We start from the raw sequence: 21,234 nt of genomic DNA on the forward strand, positions 1-21,234 counted from the left end.
CGCGGTCCGTTATGTTGCATTTGCACGCGGGCGGAAACGCGATTGGTATGTGCGGACGCCCGGGGCGATGGCTACGAGAACCCTCGTTACGAGGCTGAGTACACTCGACCTCGTTGAACCATGGCTGTCGGGAGTAAGTTGGTGGGAGTTCGGGAACACTCTGAGAACTCTCAGTAGAGGCTCGGAACACCGGACCTCGTTTTGCGTGTTCCCTGGAAGATTGGAAGAGTTCGGCTTCGTCGAAGGCAGCGGGAAGCTGTAGAGAAGACGAAGTGCCGACTCCTGTCGGAGCGCCGGCTTATATACCCCGGCGCGGCGGGTTCGTTGGAAGGGAGGCCGGCTCTCGAGCGGGCCGCGTGGGGGTGATGACGCGCGCTCGCTTTTCGGCTCGGATCGGCTCCTTTCGGCGTTTCCGAACTTATAGCTAATTTTGCGCAAGAAGCAAAGGAAGCGTAGATCGCAGTATATGTAACAGCTAAATGCGAGTTTTTACAACAATAGATTGCGGGAATCCCGAACACATTCGAAACAGCAAATCCAGCAATGTAATCGTAATTGTAATGTAATTGTAATCGTAACGGCTAGCTATCCATTTTGATTTCAAATTCTTTGTGAAATTTATGATTTTTTGTTTCAATGGTTCCAACGCAATTTTAGGTAATTCAGTATCAATACATGATATTATGTGGCTTATTAAAGCCTCATAATTTGATAAATCAAGATTATTTGCACGCATACAATTAAAAAGTTGACGATTTGTTCGGAAATTTTCCATTTTGCGAGCGTGTTAGAAAGTGTAATCTTCTATATATTTTATATATTTTTCATTGTACCCTGAAAAGGACGCAAAGTGAATTGTATAAAGCAACGACAAAAATCACAACTTTCAAAATCAAAGTCTTTAATCGACTACTGATCGAAAAAGACTGACAAAAAGTTCTTATCTCCGCTGTATTTATTTTCTTCCCCTTTCCTCCCCTCCTTTCCCCTCCCTCCCTTCCTCCCCCCTCCCCCCTCGAGGAGAACGAATAATTTAACGTAGAGCAATCTTATTGGTCCATGGATTTACAGAATGCGCAATACTCCAAATACATTTATCCAATAATATTTATCATATTGCTATTATATTAATTAATGTAATTAATTGTTATAAAATATGGATGTAATTAATCGTTACAAAATAGCAATATTTAAACAAATTATATATCCCCCTTCGTCTTTCTTTTATGAGAAAATAGACATCCATATTCACTCGACATGATCAAATTTGAGCTATTCATGGACGACGTTCGACTATGTCGGGTGAACTTTGAGGTCAATTATCTCAAAAAGGGGGACGAAGGGGGATGAATGATCATATATGGCCAAAAACTAGGCACTTTGCCCTATCAAATGGCGCAGAGCAAACTTTAATCCATTCTAATCCACAAACTTTTTTCCTGTTTGAAAATTAAAGTAAGAAATTTTTAATAGTCGAATATGTCGTGTATATTTATTAATATATAATAGTACTCAAATGACATAAAACTAAAATAAATCTGTTTTTTGAACCCTAATAAATAAGTTCTGATAGGCATTTAACTCATATTCGCAGTTATACTTTCGGCGAAGATTTTAGAAGGTAACCTAGCGAATTACTAGAATTTCAGTATTCACGAAAATGTCATACTTTATCAGATCATTTTGAGGAAATAACAAAGGATAAAATCAATTATAACTACATTTATTTATAGTTTAGGATATATATTAACATAAAATCTCGTCAAAATTTGAATTATACGTTTTTCATTTTTTCGTCCAATATCCGGTTTTTGATAGATTCGCCCCACTGTGCGCCGTATCACATATTGTGCCCGATGCAATAAATGCTACGCCTGGAGTCGAACAATCAATCGCGAAAGTAAAAGCCATTGTTACGTTAACGAAACGCAGCGTGGTCGTCTCGGACGAATTGCGGCGCTTGCAAAAACGGGACGGAAAAACGGAAGCAACACTTCTTAAGTTTAAACAAGACGTTCCCACGAGGTGGAATTCCACTCTGATTATGATCGAGCGATTTCTGGTGCTCCACGAGTACGTATATCCGATTTCTCTTAAGTGTAAAAATTCTGTAGAAATGCTTACGCGCGAAGAACTCGATTTATTGCGGGATATAGTATTATTTTTAAAACCCGTAGAAAATGTAATAACCGAGTGCAGCGGAGACTCATACGTCACATCGAGTTTGATAATTCCGATTATTCGCTGTATGATGATCGCTATCAGGACACGTAATCCGTGTACTAAAATAGGACAACAGTTTCAAGAAAAACTTAACGGAATCACATCGTCGATTTAAAGATTATGAGTCTCGCGAGCTGCTCGCGATATCGACTATTCTTGACCCGCGGTTTAAAAAGCTGCACTTTCAAAAGCCTCTTCTCGCCGCGACTGCAATCACGAAGATCAATACAATTATTGAAACGGCTTTACATCAAAACGAAAGTCCTAATATCACGCAGGTGGAGGACGAAAATAATTTGCAGATAACAAACAATAGCGTGTGGAGTTTTCACGATAACATGGTTTCCGAGAATCAAACAATACCTTCCGATTGTTACGAGCTCACTCTCGAACTCAGACAATATTTGAATCAGCCAGTTGTCTCGCGATCCGAAAACCCCATCGAGTACTGGGACAAGTTGAAAATTGCGTATCCGACACTCTACACTCATGCGCTCTAAAATATTTAAGCATTATTGCTACATCCGTTCCGTCAGAGAGATTATTCTCAAAAGCCGGCGCGATTAAGGCTGAACGTCGTAGTCAACTTACGGGAGACAGACTTAATACTTTAGTATTCCTTAATTCCCTCAGCAAAGAATATTGGCATAATTTATAAACGGCGTTTATAACTAAGTTTCTTCATGTGATAACTTGTGCACCTACTGCATTTGCTGCGATCTCATAATTTAAGCTGTTAGGGTGGTATTCATAGTCGGATCTTCAGTCTTAAGACTCCGTCCAGCCAATCAAATGACCGTATTAGAAACTTAAGACATTACTTAAGACGGTCTTGAAATAAGATCCGACTATGAATACTGCTCTTAGTTTAAGAAGTGTGAACTAATGTTCTTACTATACATAAAATTGATATGTACAAGAATTTTAATATAACCTGTATTTTCTGTGATCTTATTATTTATGGTGTTACACGCTGAACTAATGTTCTTACTGTACATAAAATTAATATGTACAAGAATTTTAATAATATAACAACATGATATAATATCAAATTTCTTTAAAAATTATAACCTGCTTCTAAAGCTTTTCTAAAGCTTCTAAAGCTTTTCTAAAGCTTTTGTGTTTTGCACTCCTATTGCGCTATTTTTTATCAAGGTATAATCCATTTTCTAACATACAGGCAATAATAATTGAGTATCGCATAAACACTGTTAATAAAACTTATTTTTATGAATGTAGAACTCATTAATGTTTTCTTTGTGTAGGTATATATTTGCTGGCAGATACAATTCTGGAATCACAAAAACGAAGTTAAAATTGTAAATCATACAGCACTCAAACCAATCACTAGGAACATCAACATCTCATGCTCAATTTTGTACATGGCCATGAATAAAAAGAATACTACTTAAGATATGCACATCAGTTTGAAATTAACTTTGTTTATTTTAGTACGTTTTTGTTTGTCGATATTTTAGTCGCTTTTTATTAGCTTCTTTATTAACTTTCTTTCTCGTTTTTACTGCAGCTATTCAAATCGAGCGCGCTTTATTCCGGTAAAAAAAAGAATTGATTAAAATCGATGTATTTGGCAAAACATCGATTTCCAAACATCGATTTTATTTTGCATCGATTATTTCCGAAACGATGTTTTTTTTTAACATCGCCCACCACTACTCGGTACTGATATTCAACTCCATCTTGTCGCACAATGTTTCCACTGATTCGACATATTCCATGGACTCGTTTTCAGTTACGTTGGTAAGCTCTGTATCTCTCTCCATCTTCAATTGCTGCATCTTTGCCACCTGCCGCCTGCAAAAATAAATAAACATATAATATCGAAATGCATTTTTTAAACATTACCTCGACAAAGATATCATTTTATACGAGAACAATTCTTCGCTTATTTATTTCATTACTACAAACTTATCATAAACGTTGAAATATTATGTCTACAACAATTAATATATCTAAAGTTAAGTACAGCCAAAACGTCTCCGGAAATTAAAGTAACCAGCTCACGATGAACGCATCTGGTACTTATTACAATTAAACAACTCACGATAAACGCCTCTGAAAATTGTAGTAGCCAGTTCACGATAAACGCCTCTGACAATTTAAGTAACCAGCTTACGATAAACGCATCTGGTACTTATTACAATTAGACAGCTCACGATTAACGCATCTGAAAATTGTAGTAACCAGTTCACGATAAACGCCTCTGAAAGTAACCAGCTCACGATGAACGCATCCGGTATACTTATTACAATTAGACAGATCACGATTAACGCCTCTGAAAATTGTAGTAGCCAGCTGACGATGAACGCCGCTGAAAATTTAAGTAACCAGCTCACGATGAACGCATCTGGTACTTATTACAATTAACCAGCTCATGATGAAGCCTTTCATATTATTTTTACAATTTACTAACTACATTCTTACTACTAACTTTTAAAAAATTAAACATGTTTTTTTTATTTACATATAAAGCTTTATTTTGTTAATTTTTAATATTGTCCGATATTAAAAAATAGTCAAAGAATTGTTCTCCCTATTGTAATTAAATAATCAAAATCACGAAAATTGAAAACTACGACAATGTCTCGAAAGGTCGTAATCTCGAAATCTTAGATACGTGACAATGTCCCGAAAAGTCATAATCTCAAAATCTTTGAAATAAGACAATGTCTCGAAAAATCATAATCTTGAAATATAAGAAATGCGACAATGTATCCGGTAAAATTATAGATGAAAGTGGACATCTCAAAATTCAAAAGAGACAGAAAGAGAGTAGACAAAGTATTTCAGAATTGTTTCGACACTTTTTTCAGAAATTTTGAAACTTTACGAGTCAGTTGCTATATATCATTTCGATACATTACAGTTCTTACAATAAAAAAAAAGAAAAAAGAATGTGTGTGTGTGTGTGTGTGTGTGTGTGTGTGTGTGTGTGTGTGTGTGTGTGTGTGTGTGTGTGTGTGTGCAGCGTAACATATATCTTACATTGTTATCTATATGAATATATATATATATATCTTTGTCAAATGGTCGGTTCCGGGACATCCTATTTTTTTAATATTTCTCAATGCGTCCTAACACCCTGGTTCTATTCTACAAAGGAAAATTAAATCAACCAATTACTTATTGAGATATTGGAAAATAATGTTTTCCAGGACACTTTCGTAATGGTATATTCCAGGACAGTAATGTTACAGTAATGTTTCCAGGACTGGCTTGGAAAAAATTTATACTTTATGATAGATTCCAAGACATGTTATATATACTTTATGGTAGATTCCAAGACATGCACCATTTTATGGTGCGTTAGTTTCCAAGACACGAACAATTTTTGGCCTAACGTAAAATTACTGACTTGCGAGATAATGTTTACAAAATACCGTACCTTATGTTTCCATACCACGTTCTTAAGTGTCAAGAAGTATCTTAAATCCCTTGAATATACGGAAATTACAAAAATTGATATGTACAGTTGTATGACATAACCTCAAATTTTGGGGTACAAGCACATTTTTGTAAATGCGAAATTATTCATTTGCGGGTTGACGTGTGTGAAATACCGTAAACTCACATTCTTTTACCACGTTCTCAGACGTTAAAATGTATATTAAACGCGCTGAATATACGTAAATAAGCAAAAACTGACATGTAATAAATTATGGCCTAACGTTAGTTTCCAGGACATAAAATTTTTTCATAAATAATGTGAAATTATTCACTTGCGGGTTAACGTCTGCGGAATCGGGTTGACGTGTGTGGAATACCGTAAACTCACATTCTCTTATCACGTTCTCAAACGTTAAAATGTATATTAAACGCGCTGAATATACGTAAATAAGCAAAAACTGACATGTAATAAATTATGGCCTAACGTTAGTTTCCAGGACATAAAAATTTTTCATAAATAATGTGAAATTATACGTTATAAATTGCGAGTTAATGTTTGTGGAATACCGAAAACTCATATTGTACGTCTTACCCCGTTTGCAAATGTTAAGAAGTATGTTGAATTCATTATTGAATGTACATAAATAAGCAAAAACTGCTATATATCACTTTACGGCTTGATGTTAGTTTTCAGGACACGAACAATTTTTCGCAAATCATGTAAAATTATTATTAATTATTAATTTGGGGGACGATGCGTGTGAAATAACGTAAACTGATGTTTTTATATCGCGTTTTCAAATGTTAAGAAGAACTTTAAACCAGTTGAATGTACGGAAGTTATCAAAAATTGATATGTACAGTTCTATGACATAACCTCAATTTTCGGGGTACAAGCACATTTTTATAAATGTGAAATTATTCACTTGCGGGTTGACGTGTGTGGAATACTGTAAACTCACATTTTCTTACCACGTTCTCAAACGTTAAAATGTATATTAAACGCGCTGAATATACGTAAATAAGCAAAAACTGACATGTAATAAATTATGGCCTAACGTTAGTTTCCAGGACATAAAAATTTTTTCATAAATAATGTGAAATTATTCACTTGCGGGTTAATGTCTGCGGAATACCTCCTTGAACTAACATTTTCTTACTGTGTCCTTCAATGTAAAAAAGTATATTAAACCCGTTGAATATACGTAAGCAAAAATTAATATGTACATTTTATAGCCCAACGGTAGCTTCCAAGACACAAACAAAATAAATAATATGAAATTGTTCACTTGCGTGTTAATGTCTGCGAAATACATTAAACTCACATATTCTTACCGTATCCTCTAATGTGAAAAAGTATATTAAACCCGTTGAATATACGTAAATAAGCAAATATGTACATTTTATAGCTCAACGGCAGCTTCCAGGACACAAACAAATTTTTTAAAATAAAAATTTAATCATTAAACTAAACAACGCGTTTGGATATTATTCATTCTAATAAGTTTTTTCCAAGTAACTGTTAATAATCAATTTCGGTGTACGGATAAATATATGCTGAAAACCATTTACGATTTGAATGACTTTTAGACTTTATATTATACATATGAGTTACATTCCTTTTATATTCATTTTTTCCATACACTACATAATTTTGTGCTACAACCTAAAATAACATAGCTTGATGGTGTTTTTAAGTGTTTATGAGTTTATTTAAATTTGTTTAGTTTTTAAAGAATAAGGATATTGCCATCGTGTGGCCTAACGTTAGTTCCCAGCGCATAAACAAATTTTTGTAAATAATGTATAATTATTCACTTGTGGGTTAGTATTTGCGGAATACCGTAAATTCACATTGCCTTATTGCATTCCTATTAAAAAGTACGTTAAACCCATTGAATATATATAATTAAGCAAAAATTGATACTATTTTATGACCTAACGTTTGCTGTTTTATTAAACCCACAAATGGTAGAGTCGATAGAAACAATTTTGAAATATCGAAAAATAGCAGGAGTATCTTTTAAAAATCCTTACCTATTTGGTATTCCAAGTAGCAGCAAAACAAGATTCAAATATGTTAGAGCATGCAAGTTAATGCGTGAATATTCTGCTACATGCGGAGCGGAAAATGTCAGCACTTTACGTGGCACCATTTTACGTAAACATATAGCCACAAAATGCCTATCACTTAATTTAACTGAAACTGAAGTGTCTCATGTTGCTAATTTTATGGGTCATCACCAAGATATTCACAAACAGATTTACAGACAACCTGTTGCAAAAGTTGATATTTTAGACATGTCCAAAATTTTAGAAAAAGCTGGAAATGTATCTGCACATAATACTACAAATAGTTCTGTAACAAGAGAAAATATAACAGATATTACCGATACTTCTACAACTAATCTAACAAGTGAAATTGAAGAAATGGGTAATGTATTAACAGAATAAATATATTTTCTTAAATAATTACAATATTTAGCAATGTATTTTGTACTTGTATTTTATTAACAATTAAATATAGTCCGATTTTAAGAATATATATAAGTAGGTATGTAATTATTGTCATTTATTTTTTGCAGGTTGTATCTCCACTGATTCAAATAAAAATGAGATAACACAAATAAGCAAAAAAGAGAGCGAAAATGAGATACTTGAAAATGAAGACTCAGAGGATGACATCTCTTTGCCATTCGTAGATACTTCTAACGAAAATATATTGAAACGAAAAAAAGCAAAAAAAAGAAAATATTCAGGAGACGTTTTATCCAAATCAAACAAACATAAAAAAAAGACGCAATTTAGTAAGTTAGCATTATTTACATTATCTAATATTTACGATATTTAGAAAACAAATTGCTTTTATACTTCTAGTAAAAAAAAAACAGAAAAATACAAGTTTTTATAAAAATCTAAAAAATTATAAAATAATGTTAATTTTAATAATGTTAATTTTTTTAAAGCGCAGTAACTACGGAAGGAGTGACATTTTAACTCCTGTCTAGTTTTGACAAATAAATGTATTAATTTAATCCTTTATTTTCCAAACATTATACGTTTAAGATTACTCTTCAATGACGTGTGGTATTAAAATAATACATTTTGAATGCAATTCATATTTTCAGCTCAACCTCGTAAAAAAATAGTAAGACCACGTTGGACTGTAGAAGAAAAAAAAATTGCCTTTTCATTGTTTGAAGAAAATATTAATACACATATTTTACCATCTTTGAACGAAATAACGTCCAAAATACGCAAAACTATTTTGAAAGATCGTGGTTCAGCAGCAGTCAATACTTGGTTGTATACTCTAATTCGCAAAAAAAAAGGCCCAGACAAAGAAATAGGAAGAACATATGAACATACATGAATAAATAAATATAGATCATTCACATTTATTTGTATCATCCATTGAAATTTGTTTTTACTTGTCGATCTCATATGAATGTACAAATTTAAACAAAACTTTTTTATTTTATAAGAATACTTTTAAAACCTGTAATTAAAGACAGATGCGAATCATAAGGTTTACAGTAAATATATTTAATTTTACGTATATTAATAATGTTAATGCAAAGAATTTTTTATTTTAATAAGAGAAATTTATATTTATTTTAAAAGTACAAAAAGCTCATAGCAATTAAAAAGGTATTATTTTTATAAAGTATTACTTTAACAATTACAAATGTGATGTTAAAACAAATGTACATTTATGTATAAAGGCTCATTTACAATAAGCAAAGTAAGAAGTAAGAGTAGATGTAAGAAGTGAGAAGTTAAGAGAGCTAAAATAAAGGCGTAAGCGAAATAAATTACTTTTATTTCTTACTACAACTTCAGCCTTTAAGTACGCTTACAAAATGTACGACTAAAGTAAGAGTAAGAAATAAAAATAATTTATTTCGCTTATGCCTACTCTTACTTCTTACTCCGCATATTGTAGATGGGCTTTGATGACTGATGTTAATTATAAGCAAAGTAAAAAGTTAGATTAAAGTTAGATTAAGAATGACTTAAACTCGCACATTTCATAACCATGTTTTCCAATGTAAAAAATTATATTAAACCCGTTGAATATACGTAAATAAGCAAATATGTACATTTTATAGCCCAACGGTAGCTTCCAGGACACAAACAAATAATTTTAAACAAGAATTTAATCATTTAACTAAACAACGCGTTTCTGGTATCATTTATTCTAAGTCTTTTCCAAGTAACTGCTAATCAATTTTGTGATGTATGGATAAATATACTGATAACCGTTTATAATTTTGTTGAATGACATTTAGACTTCATACATAGAAATTACGTTCCTCTTCTAATTATTTTTTCCAACGACATGCACTACATGATTTTGTGCTGTAAGTTACGATAACACAGCTTGACGGTATTTTTAAGTGTTTATGAGTTTATTAAACTTGTTAAGTTGTTAGAAAGTAAGGAAGTTGCCATATCATTAACCTAACGTTAATTTCCAGGCCATAAACAAATTTTCATAAATAATGTAAAATTATACGTTATAAATTGCGAGTTAATGTTTGTGGAATACCGAAAACTCATATTGTACGTCTTATCCCGTTTGCAAATGTTAAGAAGTATGTTGAATTCATTATTGAATGTACATAAATAAGCAAAAACTGCTATATATCACTTTACGGCTTGATGTTAGTTTCCAGGACACGAATAATTTTTCGCAAATCATGTAAAATTATTAATTTGGGGGACGATGCGTGTGAAATAACGTAAACTTATGTTTCCATATCGCGTTTTCAAATGTTAAGAAGAACTTTAAACCAGTTGAATGTACGGAAGTTATCAAAAATTGATATGTACAGTTCTATGACATAACCTCAATTTTCGGGGTACAAGCACATTCATATAAATGTGAAATTATTCACTTGCTGGTTGACGTGTGTGGAATACTGTAAACTCACATTCTCTTACCACGTTCTCAAACGTTAAAATGTATATTAAACGCGCTGAATATACGTAAATAAGTAAAAACTGACATGTAATAAATTATGACCTAATGTTAGTTTCCAGGACATAAAAATTTTTCATAAATAATGTGAAATTATTCACTTGCGGGTTAACGTCTGCGGAATCGGGTTGACGTGTGTGGAATACCGTAAACTCACATTCTCTTACCACGTTCTCAAACGTTAAAATGCATATTAAACGCGCTGAATATACGTAAATAAGCAAAAACAGACATGTAATAAATTATGGCCTAACGTTAGTTTCCAGGACATAAAAATTTTTCATAAATCATGTAAAATTATTAATTTGCGGGATAATGCTTGCGAAATAACTTAAACTTATGTTTCCATATCGCGTTTTCAAATGTTGAGAAGTACTTTAAACCCCTTGAATGTACGGAAGTTATCAAAAATTGATATGTACAGTTCTATGACATAACCTCAAATTTCGGAGTACAAACACATTTTTGTAAATGCGAAATTATTCACTTGCGGGTTGACGTGTGTGGAATACCGTAAACTCACATTCTTTTACCACGTTCTCAGACGTTAAAATGTATATTAAACGCGCTGAATATACGTAAATAAGCAAAAACTGACATGTAATAAATTATGGCCTAACGTTAGTTTCCAGGACGTAAAAATTTTTCATAAATAATGTGAAATTATTCACATGCGGGTCAACGTCTGCGGAATCGGGTTGACGTGTGTGGAATACCGTAAACTCACATTCTCTTACCACGTTCTCAAACGTTAAAATGCATATTAAACGCGCTGAATATACGTAAATAAGCAAAAACTGACATGTAATAAATTATGGCCTAACGTTAGTTTCCAGGACATAAAAATTTTTCATAAATAATGTGAAATTATTCACTTGCGGGTCAACGTCTGCGGAATCGGGTTGACGTGTGTGGAATACCGTAAACTCACATTCTCTTACCACGTTCTCAAACGTTAAAATGCATATTAAACGCGCTGAATATACGTAAATAAGCAAAAACTGACATGTAATAAATTATGGCCTAACGTTAGTTTCCAGGACATAAAAATTTTTCATAAATCATGTAAAATTATTGATTTGCGGGATAATGCTTGCGAAATAATTTAAACTTATGTTTCCATACGCTTTTTCAAATGTTAAAAAGTACTTTAAACCCCTTGAATGTACGGAAGTTATCAAAAATTGATATGTACAGTTCTATGACATAACCTCAAATTTCGGGGTACAAACACATTTTTGTAAATGCAAAATTCACTTGCGGGTTGACGTGTGTGGAATACCGTAAACTCACATTCTTTTACCACGTTCTCAGACGTTAAAATGTATATTAAACGCGCTGAATATACGTAAATAAGCAAAAACTGACATGTAATAAATTATGGCCTAACGTTAGTTTCCAGGACAAAAATTTTTCATAAATAATGTGAAATTATTCACTTGCGAGTTAACTTCTGCGGAATCGGGTTGACGTGTGTATAATACCGTAAACTCACATTCTCTTACCACGTTCTCAAACGTTAAAATGTATATTAAACACGCTGACATAATAAGTAAAATACATATATCAGTAAAAACTGACATTTATAATAAATTATGTCCTAACGTTAGTTTCCAGGACAATCTTTTGTACATAATTCGTATATGTATACATTTTTTCCAAGACTGTCCTGGAAAATATCATTAGACATATTATGTTTCCAGGTCAGACCTGGAATCCACCAAATGTCTCGGAAAATGCCATTAGGTAGTAGATGTCCCGGTACCGACCATTTGACAAATATATATATATATGCACGCTTTATACGTATTAAATATTAACATTTTACTTGTTTAGCTACAAAGGAAAAGAAAGAAACGTATTACACATCGTTTTGTTCTTAAATATCATAATCGTTTATTATAAAATATATATATTATAAAAATTAGTAATTAATATGCATATATGCACGTATATTTTGTATTCTCAACAATATAAAGTGCGCGCGTGCGTGTGCGTGTGTGCGCGTGTGCGTGTGCGTGTGCGTGTGCGCGCGTGTGTGTGTGCGTGTGCGTGTGCGTGTGCGTGTGCGTGTGCGTGTGCGTGCGTGTGTGCGTGTGTGCGTGCGTGCGTGCGTGCGTGCGTGCGTGTGTGTGTGTGTGTGTGTGTGTGTGTGTGTGTGTGTGTGTGTGTGTGTGTGTGTGTAGAAAGAAAATAGAGAACAATTTTTTCTATTTGTTCGTTTTATGTTTTTATGAAGTGGTTCTTCCAGGAGACACTGTAACAAAAAAAATTGTATATATATTGAAATTTTATTTTAATATATGCTGTAAAAATAATTTAAAAATATGTGTAAAAGGTTATCGTTTTTTTTACCTTTCTTTCTGTAATATTTTATTGACATCCTATGTGCCTGATAATACATGTAAGTTTTGTTGGAGTCATCTTTTATTTGTCCCCGCAGGATTTTATTTATTATATTACACCATTCTATAATAAAATGATGTGCAAGAATACTGAGTATAGTGTTTTGTACTACATCAGTGCAGTAAAAATATTTTGTGGAAAATGCCGTTTTACGAAATATTTGTACAAGCTTATATTTGACTTTTGTTTCATAACAGAAATCAGAAAATCGATTTTCAGCAATGTTCATAGCGTAGTCCAGCATTTGTGTAGTTTTTTTGTTTTCCATTATTGCAATACATTCAGCACATTCCATTTTACTCTTCTTCTTAACAATATTAATGATCTTTCTCGTATCTATGTACAAAGTATGTGATTCATCAGATTTGTCTGGAACAGCAGCTTCATCACACTCTACATCTATTTCGTTTTCTTCTGAACTTTCGATTTCTTCTGTACGTATTAAGGCCAATAATGGTAAAAAGCTTTCTTTGTCTACTGTACAATTTGCTGATATAGAGTGCTTTGACGTCAGATTACATGTTAATAGTGCTTTAAACGATGTGCTGAATAAGTATGTAGGATTTGTGTTCTGATGTCCATGATTTCTAATTTGACTAAAGAAATTCTCTACATGATCTTGATTTAAATATTTTAAATTGAGTGAGGTAAATCCGCATGCCTGGAGCATTTGCCATAAACATTTTGCACCTTGTATCGTTTGCCTCCAGTTTACCAAACACTTAGGCTTATTTCTCGTTAAAAATTTGTAACTTTTTTTCTCAACATATTCCATCTTTTTTAGTTTATGCAATGCTTCTTGCCAAAATTTTAAATGTCCACTATTTTGTGTGATAATACTACTAAGTCCTTGCTCACTATTTTCATTGAAAGAGTCAAAAAGGCTGTCAAAGAAGAATAGTGCTTCTGCTGTTGCAGCGGCATTTTTTGATAAATGCATTGTTTCATTGTTTGTTTGTACGACACTTGTCATAAAAAAATAACATGTTAGTAACACATTATGTTTTATAATATAAAGGTATCTGTTTTACACAAACTAAATAATTATTCTTACCGTCTTTATTCAAAGTAAGTATCATGTCTATAAAGTCCGCTACAGTATGGCTCAGGACTTGTACTGCAAACTTCACTTTCATTTTGGGAATTAAATTCGGACGAATATGACTGTCTGTTAATTTTTTCATCTTCCGCCGATGTTGAAAACACTTTTGATCAATTGCATATGCTGTTGTTATATCGTCCCAAGAAGCGCATTGGCCTTCACGCTCAGAATATTCGGCATCTTTATTCAGAAGTAAATCTTTGGTTAAGAGACCTTTTTGAAAATGTACGTAATCGTAGGGTAGACCGGGGCACGTTGTCACTTTGGCTTTATTTAAAAAACTAATAACCGGAGGGCAGCACCCGTCATTCCCAAAACGTGTTAGTGTATGCCCATCTTTGGTGTCTTTACAGTCTTGAGATTGCGCTAGCCGTGTTGACGTAAAATCAACTTGAAAGTTTTTTGCGACCGTAAGTAAAATTTTATTGTCTAATATTCAACGTACTGGACATGAAGCTTATGTTTTTTCAGAATAGACCTTTATATTATCTTAAAGTATGTACTTTTACCTACCGCGTGCAGTACCTAACCTTACGAATATCTCAAACGTGTCGGACATGAGGCTGTTTGAAGTAAAAAAATGCCCTCGGGGCACGTTGTCACGAATTTGATGGGAATCTATTGCGAATCTTCGGATGACAATAACGAATAAAAATATTTTATGTTTAATCACCGACATGATTATAAAAGAAAAAATGTTTATCAATAAGTTGCGCATTCGAGTGGAATTCTTGCCTATTTAGATTAAGACCAAAACTTCGTGCTTTTTGTACTTTTTTGAAATAAAATAAATGTTTCTGTGAAGGATTTTACTTTTTTACATTGCAGCGCACTATAATATATTGATATTTACGTTGTATACAGTTTGGATTACATTTTGCATGCAATTACATTTGATGTGACACGTTGTCACAAGCGACCTGTCGTTATTTATTGTTATGTAACAACTGTAGAGTAACAATCACACAAAATTCGATACTGTCCAATTGAAGCTGAGGGTTCACTCGAAATTTTGGCATATCAAAATACTCTTAAATATTGAATCTAAAAAATACAAAAAATATTGAAAAAAATGTGTGACAACGTGCCCCGGTCTACCCTATAAAGGCACAATACAATCATGCCCCACATAAAATGTATTTTCTACCGGCAGCGTTTCTGAAAAATAATAACCAGTGTTGTATGTACATATTATATAATAATTAGCGAACTTTGTAAATATAATGTGTGTACCCGCACACAATATATACACATACACATACACACAATATACTTACTATTATGTTTTAAATGTTGTGCACGTGTTTCTGCAATTAATGTGTTTATTGCTGCAATATTCGGTCCTTCTTGGTCACAAACAGTTGCTACGGTCTTAAAACCACATTTTTGCAGATGTTGAAGCCATTCCTTTATACATCTCAAAAGTTGAATAGACGTTGTTGCGCTATTACAGAAGCCATACCCAATAGGCATTTTATTACCAGATGCTAAACACCTGATGTAGAATGCAATAGCGTGGTCTGCAAATCTTCGTGTTCGTCTCATCCCCCAATCTTCAAATCCGACGATTTTGTCGCTTTTAATTTCATATTTAACAGCGGGTTGAATAGCCATTTCATCCCAAGCAAGTACAATATATAAGTCTTTCGGATCCATCTTCTTTGCAATTAATGTGAGATATTTTCGAATAACGTTGTTACACCCAGTATCGATCAAAATGCGATTTAATTGTGTGTTTAGAGTATTGTAGGAAGGACACAATAAATATTTGGATATTTAATTATAAGAGGAACGGGATCTACGATAAATGCCTAAGCATAATATTTTATCCTCTATTGTATATCGTCTTGCCTATGTAAAAATAATACAACAAAATGTAAAATGTAAAAACAATATAAGAAGAAATATATACACTATATATAAAAATATATATTGAAAATATATACACATTAATATATATATATATATATATATAATATAGAAAAAAAATTAAATGTCAAGTATGTGCACTCTATTTTTGCATGATAAATGTAAATTTCATACAAGTGATACAAGTCACAATTACTCATTCTAATATTTCATTATTTATGAATGCTAATAGTTATAAAATGTATATATAATAATATTTATATTAACTAAGGTATATAAAAAGATATACTAATGTATATGTATATATATGTAATGTAATGTATGTGTATACATATATATGTATATACAAAGCAATAAAAATCAAACATAGGCATTAAAGGCATTATTATCGAATATTTAAATATGTTGTGGAAGGTTTAATAGAGACGAATTATGTTACCTGAGGTGAAACATAATTATTTCTCAACATCATATTTATGAAGTCTTCTCGTATTTTTCTTGTCTTATTATCATCTTGACCTTTATCTAATGTTATTTTATTATTTACATTATTTACATTTTGTTCTTTTATCTTCTTAATAACTCTTTTCATTCGTCTCCTCTGCGCTTGCAGTTTGACATTATTTTCATACAATTTCCTTGCCATTGAAGATAAATTCTTCTTTCGTGTTACTTCTGCAAGGTTAGGTCTTCTTGCTTGTGAATTTTGTTCTATTTGTGCTCTTAACGATCCCAGTTTTTTTACAATTTCTTGCAGCTGATCATGATCTTGCGTTTGCATTTGAGACAATTTTGTAATGTCCTTTTGTACATTCTCTTGATGTTTCTCTTGCTGTTCACACAATTTTCTCATATCAATTTGTACATTCTCTTGATGTTTCTTTTGCTGTTCACACAATTTTCCCATATCAATTTGTAATTGTTCAATATTCTCTTGTAAGACTGTCATAGTCTCTTGCTGTGTGTTTTGTTCATGTTCCACCGAGTGTTCCACAGTGTTTGTTTTTTCTTCGCATATTCTTTCGCATATTTCCATGAAGGGAACAGCAGCCCGAACTAACCTGCGAAGTGTACAACTACCGGTGTAGTCAATTTCTTTGAAATGTTTGTAACATACTCGCAATTTACAGATGTCATCTTCTTTATGCGGTTTCAAGACTTTTGCCATCCACTTATCACGCATTTCTGGATTTTTTGGGAAAGTGTGCGATGGCATAGTGCCTGCGATGTGCAGTTGAACACACAACACGCTTTCACCATTTTCACTAATTTGTGTTTTACCGCACGGGATCGGACTATAAGTTCTCGCATTCGCAAAATTCTGCTATGAAAAATAGAACTTTCGTCTCTGACAGTCTCTGAGGTCTCTGATCCGGTATTTGCGTAACACGTATCTATACGTACTTTTTCAATATGGCCGCACACTCACACTATGCGCTTTAGTTCTCGTCCATGAGCCCTGTCACTCAGTGAGAGTGCTGCAAACACTGGTACCGCGAGAACAATAGGAATTTGTAACCCCTGATCGCAGCTCGCGGCGAGCGAACTTTTCAAGACCTACTCGCAAATCGACACGACGCTATTTTACTCTCGGATATCAGCTCGCCAAGCTCGAACGCTGTTCGTATTTTGAGAGCTACATGTTGAGAGTAAAAACCGAGATGGCAAAAGTTTGTTCCTTTGATGACAATGCCAGACGATGTGATTATAAAATTATCGTAGTAGAATGACCTTTGGTATATACTGCTCGGCGGTTAAATCGTAAATATCGCTGTTATCCGACACGAGCAAAAACATTTTAACGACTGAGCATCTCAGCTCTACGCGTCTCTATAAATAGGCCAGCTTTCTCGATACTGCATTTCATTCGTTGTGGAGGGGAGGTAAAATGCGATTCGTACGACAATCGCGGACGATCAAAGTGACAAACTTTAACGATAGGATGCAGTTAACGAAAGAGGTACGCAAACATGGAGGCATGCTACCGATTTTTATAGGCGGTATCATCTGCGGTCCGTCGAATTGCGGCAAGACAAACGTCTTGATAAGCTTGCTAGGAAGTCCGCACGGCGTACGTTTCGAGAACGTGTATGTGTACTCGAAATCGTTGCAACACCCGAAATATCGATATTTGGAGAATATACTAACACCGATAGAAGAGATTGGCTACTTTACGTTTTCGAATAACAGTGACGTTATTCTGCCGAGCGAGGCGCTCCCGAATTCTATTTTTATCTTTGATGACGTGGCGTGCGACAAGCAGGATACGATAAGAGAATACTTTGCAATGGGCCGGCACGCGGACGTTGACTCTTTCTACCTTTGTCAGACGTATGCGAAGATACCGAAGCATCTTATACACGACAACGCAAATTTATTGATTATGTTTAAACAGGATGGTACCAATCTGAAACACATATACAACGATCACGTAAACACAGATATGTCTTACGATGATTTCAGTAAATTGTGTCATACGTGTTGGCAACAAAAGTACGGATTCGTGGTGATAGATAAGGACAGCGCCACTCTGACACGCTTGGCTCTAGAACACCGTGACCGCCGGGGCACGAAGCCCTCGGGGCACGCGCTCCGCCTAACCGAGTAAGTAAGGAAACGATGAAAGTAGTGGTATTTCACCGGCGATGTTGCCATCTCCCACTTATGCTACACCTCTCATGTCTCCTTACAGTGCCAGACTAGAGTTCGATTTCGAATGGTCGATACAGAAAAGGATTTAACGGCTTTGCGATACCGAAACGTGGTTAGTTGTTGTCGACGCGTCGATTGAACAACGTTATCGCAACATGGACAGCAGCGAGGAGATTAGAGAGCGCGAGAGGATAGTAAATCAAATTGCGAAAACAAGCGATTCGATTCGCAAAAAGTATCACGCATTGAAAACTGGTAAAATGGAGGAAGATATCGCGTTGGAGAGACACTTTAAACCCATCATCGAACCTTTAAGGCAGATTGCCGAAAACACCGTTGGCAAAGAATCTGATGTTTAAAAGATTGAGAATAAAACGGCGTGGGAAGATGAAGAGTCGAAGCTCAAAAGACAACGACTCGTTTAACGACTCTGTAATGGCTTCAACTCCGGTTACGTTGAACCATTGATAAATGTGCCATCTAATTTGAGCGAAATAACCAAAATTTTACAACCGCGTAAAGCGCAACGATCGAAAAGTCCTTTGAATGAACCACTGATAACCTCTGCATCTTCCGTACAACCCGCAATGCTCAAATCACTCGCAAACAAAGATATTTTCGAAATCACGAATGACTCATTCGTGAAGTCCGTTCGACAGCAGTTGCAAACACCTGAGGGTCAAGAAACGTTGCGAGATGAATTGGGTCCATTGAGACAAAAGTACGTCGGGGCAGTTCTGAGCGGCAATGAAGAAAGCGGTATAGACACCAAGTACGGCATTTATTTCAGCAACGATGGAATGATGCTCGGTAATAAACGTTTTGACGTGAACCACGCGGACAAGATAATTATCGACGGCATACGATACAATATGGCACACGCGGTCTTTACGAGTTGATCTTTAAGAAATATCCCGATGTCGATATCTACACGGAGGACGATATGCAAGCGTACAAGAGCATTCTGTTGATGACGAATGCTCATAAACGCAATTATGATGCTCACTCTCAAATAAAGGGCAACAGAGGATACAAGTACATACATATAATCGCACCGTTGATTTCGGGTAAAGAAGCTGGAAAAGGTATACCGCGTGCCATGACATTAAACGGTAACAACATCGACCATATAATTGCATCGTTGATTTCGGGTAAAAAAACTGGAAAAGGTATACCGCGTGCCATAACATTAAACGACAACAAGATCGATTATGTTTATTGGGACGATCACAACGAGCTCGTAGATCGTCTCCGATTGCTCGAAGTTTCACGCCTAGCGGGTCACACCGGTCACGATAACGAGATCCTGTCGATTATCGAGGAACTTCGCAAGGCTGGACTTATTATAAATTAAATGGCGCGACAGCGATCCGTTCAATCAACATCGAAATGCCGATCAACAAGTTTGGTATATCGCTCGGAAGAGGCGGTGCGGAACCGTACTATCAATGGAGCGGATTAATCAGAAATTACGTGCGCGATAACGCTCTTTGCATGGTCGCCACCGACTTTGACGCGAAATCGCGCAAGATTCGACGGATAGCGCCGCCCGTAGATGATGGCGATGCCGCCAATAAACGTTACGTGCAGCAGAGCGTGCAAATTTTGAAAGATCGGCAGGATGAAATTGAGAGAAAGATGGCCGCATTCCAGAATAACGTGCAAATTACCCTAAACGAACTTCAAAAGATGATTCAAGATGTAATTGCGAATCATCGCGAATAGATAAGAACGCGCATCTGATCTCTGCGTCAGTTGCGCGCCATCGTCATGGCTAGTAAGAAGCAATCAGCTGGAGAAACGGCGGCTGGTGGAAGAATTACACGCTTCTGCGAGAAGAAATTTTTCTCTAAGACGCGTCATAGTGCGCGGATACGATGACCTGTGGCAGGCGGTGGTCGAGATGCGTCCATACACGCGATTCAACAGAGGCTACCACTACATACTCACCGTTATCGACGTGCTGAGCAAGCATGTATGGGCCGTACCGCTCAAGGCCAAGAGCGGACCCGAGGTTACTACGGCGATTGCAAAAATAATTCGAGACGGCGGAAGATGTCCGAACAATCTGCAGACTGACAAGGGAAAAAAATTTTACAACGCCAACGTGCAGAAACTCTTGAAGAAACATAATATCAATCACTATTCGACCTATTCCATAATGAAAGCATCGAACTATCGGCATGCGACCCATCGATGTTATTCCCGCGTTCGCCGACAAGCTCCTAACAACGGTGTACAGCCACGTAAAGATTGCTGCTCCCGCGCGATTCAAAGTGGGCGACTCGGTACGCGTGAGTAAATTCAAGACAATCTTCGAGAAAGGATACACGCCAAATTGGACCACGAAGGTGTTTAGAATCGTCAAAGTGCAGAAAACTAATCCTGTAACGTATCTGTTGGAAGATTTCTGCGGAAAACCCGTCGCCGGCGACTTCTATGAATACGAGTTACATCGCGTTGCTAATCCCGACGTGTATCTCGTTGAAAAAGTTTTGCGCAAAAGGGGGGATGAGGTGTTTATGTAAAGTGGTTAGGATTTGATAATTCACACAATTCATGGATACAAAAGAATAATGTATTGTAAAAA

At 35.1% G+C, this 21,234-nt stretch overlaps 1 protein-coding gene and 2 pseudogenes across 1 annotated transcript; 1 reads left to right on the top strand and 2 right to left on the bottom strand.

Moving 5' to 3' along the window:
* Positions 1–12,846: 12,846 nt before the first annotated feature.
* On the bottom strand, positions 12,847–15,934 carry LOC139824730 (uncharacterized; annotated as a pseudogene).
* A 488-nt stretch (positions 15,935–16,422) lies between these two features.
* On the bottom strand, positions 16,423–17,252 carry LOC139824731 (uncharacterized; annotated as a pseudogene).
* A 3,295-nt stretch (positions 17,253–20,547) lies between these two features.
* On the top strand, positions 20,548–21,172 carry LOC139824732 (uncharacterized). The gene is made up of 2 exons (XM_071797270.1): positions 20,548–20,658; positions 20,813–21,172. The coding sequence occupies exons 1-2, from the start codon at positions 20,548–20,550 to the stop codon at positions 21,170–21,172; spliced, it is 471 nt and encodes a 156-aa protein (XP_071653371.1).
* The last annotated feature ends 62 nt before the right edge of the window (positions 21,173–21,234 follow it).

This window comes from Temnothorax longispinosus, unplaced genomic scaffold (genome assembly GCF_030848805.1).
Source record: "Temnothorax longispinosus isolate EJ_2023e unplaced genomic scaffold, Tlon_JGU_v1 HiC_scaffold_54, whole genome shotgun sequence".
In the NCBI taxonomy this organism is placed as follows: domain Eukaryota; kingdom Metazoa; phylum Arthropoda; class Insecta; order Hymenoptera; family Formicidae; genus Temnothorax; species Temnothorax longispinosus.

Excerpts from the sequence above, each read along its gene's own strand:
- LOC139824732 (XM_071797270.1), top strand. The coding sequence starts at position 20,548 with ATGCGTCCATACACGCGATTCAACAGAGGCTACCACTACATACTCACC. Across the intron at positions 20,659-20,812 it reads AGGCCAAGAGCGGACCCGAG|CATCGAACTATCGGCATGCG; the intron begins GTTACTACGGCG and ends CCATAATGAAAG.